Below are 10,320 nucleotides of genomic sequence, written 5' to 3'. Positions count from 1 at the left end.
CCGGTCTCTGCTCACCACCCAGTGGGAGACGGACGACGTTTCCTCAACAAAACCTCTTTTGTTGTCGTTCTTGTTGCTCAGCAGCCTGTGTGTGTTTCTATGTTTTGTGTATGTGTATGCATGTTCTGTGTGTATGTTCTCTGTCTGTGTTCTCTGTGTGTATGCATGTTCTGTGTGTGTTCTCTGCATGTTCTGTGTGTGTTCTCTGCATGTTCTGTGTGCATGTTCCGTGTGTGTGCGTGTGTGCGTGTGCTCGCACTCGCAGTCTCACCAGCCCCTGGGGGTCATCAGAGCCGACGGCATCCCCAGGGAGAGGCCGCTGGCCGTCACCAGCCGAGATTCGCAGAGCCCACGGCGGGCCGCGGCACTCAGATGTTCTCGAGGCTGTCCAGAGGCACGAGGCCCTTCTTCCGGCCGCTGCAGACCCTGACGAAGCCGTCCTGCCCCTCCTCGGAGGTCACGCAGATCTGAATTCGAAAGGGAGGAGGAAGAAGGCGAGCTCAGCGCGATGGCTAACCCGGGCCGGGAGCCCTTTGGGGTGGGGGGTGACGGAGGGACGCCCAGCGAGCTCGGGGCACGCGGCCTTGTTTTCTGGGGGGGGGTAGGGGGGCCAGAGCCGAACTGAATTGGCGTGACTCGGCCCTCCCGGCCCTCCCGGCCCTCCCCTCCTCAGGGCCCTCCAGACGGGCTCCGGCCGTGGCAGGCTGCGGTGGGCTCTCGCCGCCCGGGGGCCGGACGCTGGTTTTGCCAGTGCCCAGTCGGGGGAGTCTCTGCTCAAACGGTTTTGTCTGGTGGTGATGCTGGAAGGCCGCCCTCGGGGATGGCGCCCTCTCCGCAGGGTTACTATGTGGGTGAACAGGGGGGGGCTGATAATTAGCAGCGGCCCGTACTGCCCCCGCCCCCGCCCCCGCCCCCGCCCCTGCGGTGTGGATGGCAAAGTCAGCTGAGGAGGAAGAGGCCCCGCTGGGCAGCCTGAGCTCGGGCCCTTCTCCAGAGGGCTCGGGGGAGGCTCGGACAAGAGCTGCTCCTGCTGCGCGGCCGGGCCCAGGCCAGGAGCTCGAGTCCGTTTGGGCTGGAGAGGGCCGACCGCGTCCCGGGGCCTTCCCCCCGCCAGCCCCAGCGCGCTGAAGGAGCTCGAAGGCCCCAGAGCGTCCCCCGGCCCCGGGCCTGCACGGAGACTGGCTTTCCAGGCTCGATTCCGGGGCCGCCGGCCGCCTGCGGGCTCCGTGTGGAGGGACGAGAGGCCGATTGTGCCCGGCACGCCCGAGAGCCCCGGCGTGCGCCTGCCTCCAAGCGGCCCCCAGTTAGAGGCTCTCAAGGCCCGTTTGCTGCTAAGCCCTTGGAGTCTTTGGAGAAGGAGGAGAGCAAATTGGAGGGAGATCAGAAAGCGCCTCGAGGGAGCTTGTCCTCGGCCAAGAGGCGCACGGAAGGCCCCTGGCGGGACGGCCGGGCCCCTCTCTGGGGGGGACTAGAGGCACGAGTGGGCGAAGGCAGGAGGGACGGAGGCGCCCTTTGCGGAGGTCTCGGAGTACCACCCAAGTCTGGGCCGTCCATCTTGTTCCAAACGAATGGGCCGTGTTGGGCGCTCGACGTGTCCTTCGATAGAGGGCGGGTCAGACGGCTCAGGGCACCCTAAATGCCCTCTGCAGCCAGCGTGCTTCCTGAACGCCTGAGGCCGGCTCGCCGATCCCTACGCCCTGCCTCTTGGCCTTGAACCTATTCCACAGCTCGGGAGGTTTTCTGGGGAGGCCAGGGCTCGCTCCCTTAGAATCCTGGCTCTCTTCTTTCCTGCGGCGTGACCTTGGCCAAGTCCTCTCCCTTCTCATCTCCAAGGGAAAAGGCTTGGTCTTGGTGACGCTCATTCATACAAAAGGTTTTCCTTGGGAATCTGGCTGGAGAGCTGAGGTGCCCACAGGTGCCCGGGCAGCCCATTCTGGCCAATTCCGGCGGGCCTTTCCCTGGAAGGATTTTCTCTGAGGAGCTCCTGTGTCTTTTCCTCCTCTTCATGGCCTCCCACGGCTTAGCTGCCATCTTCTCCGGGAGTCTCCCCCTCGTCCCCTTTTCCCAGAGCCTCCTGCTGGGGTCTCACCTCCCTCCCGCTGTCTCCTCCCATGCAGCAGACTCCATGGCGCGTGGGCCGTCCCGAGCCCCCTGCCCCCAGCAGAGGGGGAGCCCTTTGAGAGCCGGCACCGGGCTCTTCTTCTTCACTGCGGCCCCAGAATCCAATGCTGCCCGGGCGGCGGTTTAAGGAATGTGGAATTCAGCACCGGCAGGCCCACCGAGGACGATCAGAGCGGGGTAGAGAGAGCTGGCCACCCCGAGCCTCTTGCTCCTTGGGTCAATACAACGAGGCGGTAATTTGGGACAACCCGAGGCTTCTGGGTATTTTGGGAGGAAAAGTTCTTTTCCTTATCAAAGTTTGACGAGTTTCTAGGGAACCATTTGGAGGGAATGACTCGGTATCTGTAGAGGCCGCTCAATTCGGGCCGCTAGGACGGACGAGAGGGAGCCTTGGCTCGCCAAAGCCCCCGGACCTCCTTATGGTCCCCAAAGCACACTCCTGCTCCTTTAGACTCTGAGAACCTGCTCCAGAACAGAGGAGGCAGAGGGGCCACTTGAGTTCCCATCGCCCCCACGAGAGGGATCTCCTGTCCTAGAGCTGGCCCCGATGCCCGACCGCACCTAGCGCGTCCCACAGGGCTGCTTCCAAGGGCAGGTTCCCCAGCCTCTCCCTGGGTCGCTTCCTCCCAGCCCTGCTCCCTTTGGGGCGCTGAGGTGCTCCAGCTCGGCTCTCCCACAGTCTCCCGTGGCCAAAGCCCTCCTTTCGGAGCAGCCCCAGCCTCGGGGACAAGCTGCCTCCCTGGGTCTGTGACTTGTGGCTGGGGGGCAGCCTGACTGTTAAGCAGACGGACACCCTGTTCTCTGCTCTCGATGGCTGACATCAAGCCAGGATCTGAGAGACCCAGAGGAGGGGGAGCTGCGAGTCTGAAGGGAGAAAGAAGGCCCTTGACGCACCTGCAAAACAAGCAGTGGGTGCTCACGGAGCCCAGCCTTCGGTCTGACGGATCGGGCCTTGTGGGGGCCGCCGCAGAGATGTGCCTCTGCTTATGGCCAAGTCTGCCCCTGGCCAGAGACGAAGGTCAGCGGGGAGCCCGGGCCTGGAGGGCCCCGGCACGTGGAGCCTGAGCTCCCCAACAGCTGGAGAAGCCATGGGGGTGGGGGTGGGGGCAGGAGCTGGGGCTCCATCATGGCCCTGACCTGCCCAGAGCTCGGATCCCCTCGGGGCACTCCACTGGGGCCCGAGAGGAGGAGGAGGAGAAGGAGCCCTTATGAGGCTCCTACAGAGCGTCATTCAGGGCCAAGTTGCTAAGAAGCATGGGTGGGTGATCTGGGCAGGCAAGGCTTCGCTCCCCAACGGAAGGGGGAGGGAGGAAGAGCCGGGGGGCTTCGACTTTGTGAGCTCTGAGCTGCCTTGGACACACTGTCCAGAGGCCCGAGGCCCGAGGCCGTCTGGAGCAGTGGAAGCACCATTGGAACCCGTGATAATAATGGTAGCGACTGATGCATCTATGGCCCTCCAAGGCGCCCCAGGCCTCCCCCAAACCCTGGGAGGGAACAAAGAATCCGAGGTGAAGCCGGCCCAGGTGGGCTTCCAACCCAGCCCTTTTCCTTATGACTTATTCAGCACATGCCTCCCTTGGCCTTTCTCATCAAGATGTCTAACCTCTCCTAAATGACTGTGGGGCGGGAAAAGCATCCTTCTGGACATAGGCAGAGGCAGCCGGCTGGCACAGCAGTTAGAGAGCCAGACCTAGAGGCAGGGCAGACCTTAGTGAGCATCTCTATTCGGATGACTAGCTATTTGTTTTATTTGATTACTTTCTGCCTCGGTTTCCTTATCTTTAAAATAAGGGTAATGCCAATATCTCCTTCCAAGGCTATTCTAAGGATTCAATGAAATAATGTTCGTAAAGCACTTTGCCAAAGGTAGAACTCTCACTATCATTGGTCTTATTTCTCTTATTATCTCCTGCCTGGTTTCCCTTCTACTCTCCAGCCAGCACCTGGGGGTCTCCTTTCCTGTGGGTCTGTACTGTTCACTCACCTGGTTCTCCTTCAGCGTGATCTGTCCCTGTTCTTTGCAGCCAATGAAGGTCCGGACACACCTGAAAATCTTCTCATCTGGCTGCACTCGCTGGACAAAGTTGGCTGGAAAAAACCCTGTTCGGTCTTGGATTTTGCCCTGCAAGGTGAACAGGAGCATGAAGCCGCCCTCTCGGGGGCAGAGAACAAGAGTAATAGAGTAACCAGGAGGATGGAAGGGAAATACGTCACCTTCCACCAGTCTTCATTGGAGTCTTCGAGGACAGTGACCACATCTCCTGGCCTGCAAGGGAAGAGAGAAGGGGCCAGGCTGAGGGTCGGGGACTCCAGTGATCTCGGTGTGGGGGGGGGGGTCAGAAAATTAGCAGACATGAACAAATTGTGGTATGTGATGGGGATGGAATACTATTGTGCTCAAAGGAATAAAGAACTGGAGGGATTCCATGTGAACTGGAACGACCACCAGGAACTGATGCAGAGTGAAAGGAGCAGAACCAGTAAAATGTTGTACACAGAGACAGATACATTGTAGCACCATCAAATGTAACTGACTTCTCTACTAGCAGCAACACAATGATCCAGGACAATCCTGAGAGACTTACGAGAAAGAAAACTAGCTACATTCAGAGGAAGAACTGTGGGAGCAGAAACGCAGAGGAAAAATAACTGCTTGATCACACGGGCTGTTGGGGATATTATTGGGGATGTAGACACTAAACGATAACTCTAGTCCAACTATCAATAATACGGAATTAGGTCTTGATTAATGATACATGTAAAACCCAGTGGAATTGTGCGTTGGCTAAGGGGGATTAGGAGGGTTTGGGGGAGGGAAAGAACAGGAAACATGTAGCTAGGGGAAAGTATTCAAAATAAAAAATATATTAAAAATTTTTCAAAAGACTTATATGAAATGATGCAAAATGAAGTGAGTAGACCCAAGAGAATATCGTCGACAGTAACAACAATAATGTATTGTGATGTGAATGGAATAAGCGAGAATGCTAGACAAGTCCAAGGGACTCATGATGAAAAAGTATATCCACTACTACAGAAGGAATAGGTGGAATCTGAGTGGAGATCAAGACATATCGTTTTTCACTTTATTTCCTTCAGGAATTTTTCTCTAGTGTGAGCAGTAAGTCTCTTGTTTCATATGATAGACAGAGAAACATGTATTATATGAGAATGTATGTACCGCCTATATTTATTACTTGCCTTCTTGGGAATAGGGGAGGGCTTTTGGAGGAATAAAAAAGAACGAGTTGTAGATTTCTGAATACAGCCGATATAAGAATTTGTTTGCCTTGGATAAACATTATAATTTATTACTCTTTTATAATAATTCATACTATCGTATAATCTTATATTACATGTCGTGTTACATATAAAAATAAAAATGCTTTAAAAAAAAGGAAAATTAGCAGACACCCCTGCTGTCTGCGAGAAGGCCCTGGCGACCGCCCAGGGCACACGGAACCGTCATGGGCTTCCAAGGATCATGGCGCCCGGGATGGGATGGGAAGGACGGTAAGATGAGCTCCTTAGCTCCGGCCTTGGGACTGCCCTCAGGGCCTGGCCTGGCCAGTGCTTTCCTCCAGCTGGCCAGATCTGGGGAGGAATCAGCAGCTGGTGGGCAGAGATCCCCGCACGGATCCTGATCCACCGGGAGATCCTGGTGCAGGAACTCTCGGCCAACACGAGGGGCACCTTCTGAGCCAGACAGGTGGGCTGGCTCCAGGGATCTCGCTGTTTCACCCAGCATCCTCCGGTCTGGAGGAGCAGAAGCCTGGCCGTCCATCCCTAGGACTGCTGAGCTCACCTCGGCCAGCAGGAATGCAAGGATGGTACTTCCTCTCTTTCTGAAACCCTCCCCTTCCACCTTGGAATCACTGCTGTGTATTAGCTCTAAGATAGAAAGGTAGGAAGGGCTGGTCCAGGGAGGCAGGGGACCTGCCCAGGGTCACCCATCCAGGAAGTGTCTGAGGCCAGATTGGAATCCAGGACCTCCCTTCTTAGGCCTGGCTCTCCATCCACTGAATCACTCAGCTGCCCTCTGCAATGACAGTTCTGTTCTAGTTGGGAGTTCTAGTTCCTTCCCCCCTAGCTAGAGCTGTGATGGGCAAACTATGGCCCTCAGGCCATATGGGCCCCCCAAAATGTTCTATCTGACCAGCAGACATGATTCTTAATCTGATGAATATACCAAGTGGGATACCATACAATGAAACCTGGAAAGAGTTGCCTTAGAAACAGACTGACAGAGGAGCATTTCCTTTCCTTTGGCCCCCTCTTTCAAAAGTTTGCCCAGCACTGGGCTTGACTATGGAAGACCTGAGTGTGAGTGGATGGGGGACTCAGCTAGCTGCCCGGGTCTCCATGGGGACGTTCAACCTGGATCTGGGGCTGCAAGACGGCCTGGGTCCGAGAATGCGGATGAAAATCACGTTGGAACCAGAGTGGGAAGGACAGAAGGCCGCAGGCCTCAGACAGCCCCCAGGCCACGTGGGGCCTCCTCCGTAGAAGAGGGGGGTCGTGAGCCTCAAGTGAGATAACGCACGGGAAATGCTTGCTAGGGGGCAGCTGGGGGCTCAGTGGAGGGCAAGTCAGCTCTAGAGATGGGTGACCCTGGCAAGTCACTCCACCCCGGTTTCTGGCCATGACCACTCTCCTGCCTCGGGACCAACAGGAAGTGCTGCTTCCCAGATGGAAGGGGAGGGCTGAAGGAGGAGGCCAGGGCTGAGGGGGCGCTTCCCAGACGCCTGGGCATGGCCGGCGGGGCGTATCTCATTCCTCCAGGGGTCGGAGCCCCGAGTGAAGGCTAGATGGACGCCGCGTGTGACTGAGGTTACTTATGGCACGGAGGCTCTGTGTGCCTGGCCAGGGCACGACAGAGTGTGTGCATGTGTATGTGTGTGTGTGAGTGTGCATGTGCATGTGTGTATGTGCGTGCATGTGAGTGTGTGCTTGCATGTGTGTGAGTGTGTGTTCATGAGTGTGTGCATGCATGTGTGTGAGTGTGCATGTGAGAATATGTGTGTGTGTTCATGAATGTGCGCATGTGTGTGCATGTATGCATGCATGTGTGAGTGTGTATGAGTGTGTGTTCATGAGTGTGTGTGCGTGCATGTGCTTGCATGCGTTTGAGTGTGTTCATGAGTGTGTGCATGCATGCGTGTGAGTGTGCATGTGTGAATGTGTTCATGAGTGTGCACACGTGTGCATGTGTCAGTGTGTATGAGTGTGCACGTGTGTGTGAGAGGGAGCTGGGGGGTCGCGCAGGAGCATTCTCGGGGGCTGGGCTGAGTGGAGGGAATCCAAAGAAAGGCGAGGAAGCCCAACGCCAAAGCCTCCGCCTGCCCTCAATGGGGAGACGCGGCGCACACGCACGGATCGGCCTTTCCAAGCTAGAAGCAGGGCGGGGGGTGGTCGTGGCGGGGAGCCCAAGAGCGGCTGCCGAAGGTGAGTCTGGGAAGAAGTCAGGAAGCCGAGACACAGAGGAGACGAGGAAGAGCAACCCAAGCGAGCTGTCCTTGGTTTCGGTCGCGGCTCTCTTCCACAGGTCCCAGCTCCCTGCCGTGGGGGACACTCAAAGGCTCGCTTGTCCTGAGGATAACCTGGGCTTTGCTGGGATTCTCCTTCCCTGCCTCCAGCCACCATCGCTTCTGTCCCCCTGAAGCTCCCCCATCCTCATCTTCTTCCTCATCTTCTCAGCACCCGCAGCTGGTCAGCCACTTAGAGCAGGAGTCAGCATGATGGAGCAGGGATCTGGGGGGGCTCCAAGCTTGTCCTGAGCTTCGGATGGGGCACAGAGAGGGGGGGGAGAAGAGACTTCCCACAGCCAGGATGGGCTGCCTCCCAAGGGCACTGTCTTCACCCAAAATCAAGGCTGAAACCTTTGAGCTTGGACCTCAGTCACAGCAGAACAATCCCTCTCCAGGACCATCCAGCCCCACATCCTAAAGCAGTGATGGTGAACCTTATAGAGATAAAGTGCCAGACTCCTGCCCCACCCCCAGACTGAGTGCCGTGCTGGCCCCCCCCAGAGATGGCATGCTGTGCCCTCCCCCAGGGGAGGGAGAAAGTGCTTCCATTGGGCTGCTGGGTGGAGGAGTGGGGGAAATGAGGAATGCCCTCAACAAGTGCAGAGAGGAGGAGGGAAGTGGTCCAAGCACTCTGCTCCCCTCCAGCTCTGACACCTGTGTACCGCTCACCTTACCGCCTGTGCATCTCCATTGGCTGCTGGGCAGAGGGGTGGGGGATGTGAAAAAATGGCCTCAGGCACGGTGGAGAGGGAGAGGGGAGCAGCTCCACCCAGTCTCTCTGTATTTCTAGTGACAAACTTTGGGGGGGGGGTTGGGAGGGAGGGCTCTGCTTGCCATCTGCATTGGCACTTGTGCCATAGGTTCACCATCACTGTTCTAGAGGCTCCATTCTCTAGGTCTAGGAGTCCCATTCCTGGCCTCAGCCAATAGTAACAATTGGCCAATTTCAGAGAGGGGAAATACTCTATTTTCTCTCTCCCTACACCCTAATGTAAAGTTCCTCTTTGTTGTAGTAATGGTTGGTGAGAAGAAGGCTTGGAACCCCCCAGGAATGCCCAGAGTGACCTTGTCAGCCATGTCGCCTTCCTTATGAGAAGCTGGAGGAAAGTGCCAGAGAGAAGAGGCAGCCAGCAGAGGGAAGAAAAAAAAGGAGGGGGGGGGGGGAGAGAGAGAGAATTCCCCATGATCCTTCCCAATCTGCCTCATAGCTAAGGATGTTGGAATTGAAGCAGCATGGAAGTGAGTTTTCCCATGCCCCACTTTTCCAGCCAGCCCCAGCAGAGCTGTTTCAGTAGCTTTAATTGCTAATTAGCTTCCCATTATCTTCAGAGGAAGAAAGGACAAACCCCAAGGGGCCCATCTGGACCGGAAGGATGGCCCCTTTCCTGCAGAAACAGGGGTGGAAAATCCATAACCCTTCTCATGAGACTACTCATATCTCTGAGTCTTGATGGGAAAAGAGGAAGACAACTTTTCACTTGAAACAGAGAGATGAGCCCATCACTAATGGTCCCTTATTGAGCTACCCTCTCCTGAAAGCCTGGGCTCAAGGCTGACTCCATGACTATGGGCAGCTGGGCTTCAGGGCTCTGAAAGCCATGCTGGGCTCTTCTGCAGGGCCAAAGGCCTCAGCTGCTTTGTCCACCATTTCCCCAGCCAAAGGCGCCTTTCATCTGGGTGTGATTTTGGCGAGCCCCGGATGGGCTTCTTTTCAGCCCAATTTGTTTGCTGAAACCTGGGAGGCTGTTTTCCTTTCTTCCCAGGAAAGCCCCAGCCTTTCTTACCTCATTTCCAAGTCTTCATTCTCCTGGGGGACAAATTTGTACAAGGCCACGTAGGTCTGTAAGGTGTCTTTGTGCAGAGGCCCCTGAGGAAAAGGAGAGAAGAGAGTGGGGAATGATGGGTGGCACGAGAGCCACTTCCTTTGAGGGTGCTCTCCCCTAAGTGGGGAGGTGCCAGGTCCTTCTGAAGGCTGCCTTAATGCAGGCCTCTTTGACCCAGCTGGAATTCTGCCCTCACCCTTTGGACTGTGCCATGTGTTCCTGACTCCCCCATCCCCAGGATGCTCATTAAAGATGAAGGCTCAGAAGGTAGTCCAGGGATGGAAGCTCTTCTGATGGAGAGAAAGGTCAGTGTGCAAAGCAGTTGGGTGCTTCTTTGACCCCTGGACTAGAGCCCCAAGCTGGGTGTCTGGTGGATCATGGGCCAGGGGGATTTGCCCTGTGGTCCCGTCTTAGGTCTTTCTAGTTAGACAAGTGGGCAGGGTTCTGAAATGCATATTTAGAAGAAGCTGTTCTGTAAGGTGGGATGGCAGGGCCCAGGAGTGGGATGGCAGGGCTCCTGAGGGCAGGGGAGAGTTGGTGTCAAGAGGGCTTATATTAATGTTTGTTGGCCTGAACAGTAAGGAGGGAAAGTCTCCAGGCTTTTCATGAGAATAGCCCTTGCCTGGGTTGTTTTCCACCCATTGCATGGCTGGGATGTGATGTCAGGACCCAAGGGTGAAGAACTGGCATTTCCTTCCCTCTTTCCCTCCTCCCTCCTTCCCTCCCTCCCTCCCTTCCTTCCCTCCTCCCTCCCTTCCCTCCTCCTTCTCTCCCTCCCTCCATTCCTTTTTTCCTTCCTTCCTTCCCTCCTCCCTTCCTTCCCTTCTTCCTTCCTCCCTCCCTCCCTC

The 10,320-nt window shown here is 56.4% G+C and overlaps 1 protein-coding gene across 1 annotated transcript in view; it reads right to left on the bottom strand.

Annotated features, from left to right (window-relative positions):
- Positions 1-368: 368 nt before the first annotated feature.
- STAC (SH3 and cysteine rich domain) overlaps positions 369-10,320 on the bottom strand; it is a 43,675-nt gene continuing 33,723 nt past the window's right edge. The window contains exons 2-5 of the mRNA XM_044656600.1: positions 9,434-9,516; positions 4,336-4,387; positions 4,106-4,243; positions 369-467 (exon numbers count right to left, since the gene is read on the bottom strand). Coding sequence (XP_044512535.1) covers positions 369-467; positions 4,106-4,243; positions 4,336-4,387; positions 9,434-9,516 — 372 coding nt within the window. The remainder of the gene's footprint in view (positions 468-4,105; positions 4,244-4,335; positions 4,388-9,433; positions 9,517-10,320) is intronic.

The sequence above is a fragment of the Gracilinanus agilis genome, chromosome 1 (assembly GCF_016433145.1).
Source record: "Gracilinanus agilis isolate LMUSP501 chromosome 1, AgileGrace, whole genome shotgun sequence".
In the NCBI taxonomy this organism is placed as follows: Eukaryota; Metazoa; Chordata; class Mammalia; order Didelphimorphia; family Didelphidae; genus Gracilinanus; species Gracilinanus agilis.
The sequence above is the reverse complement of the archived record's forward strand: the minus strand, read 5'-3'. Positions and strand labels throughout refer to the sequence as shown.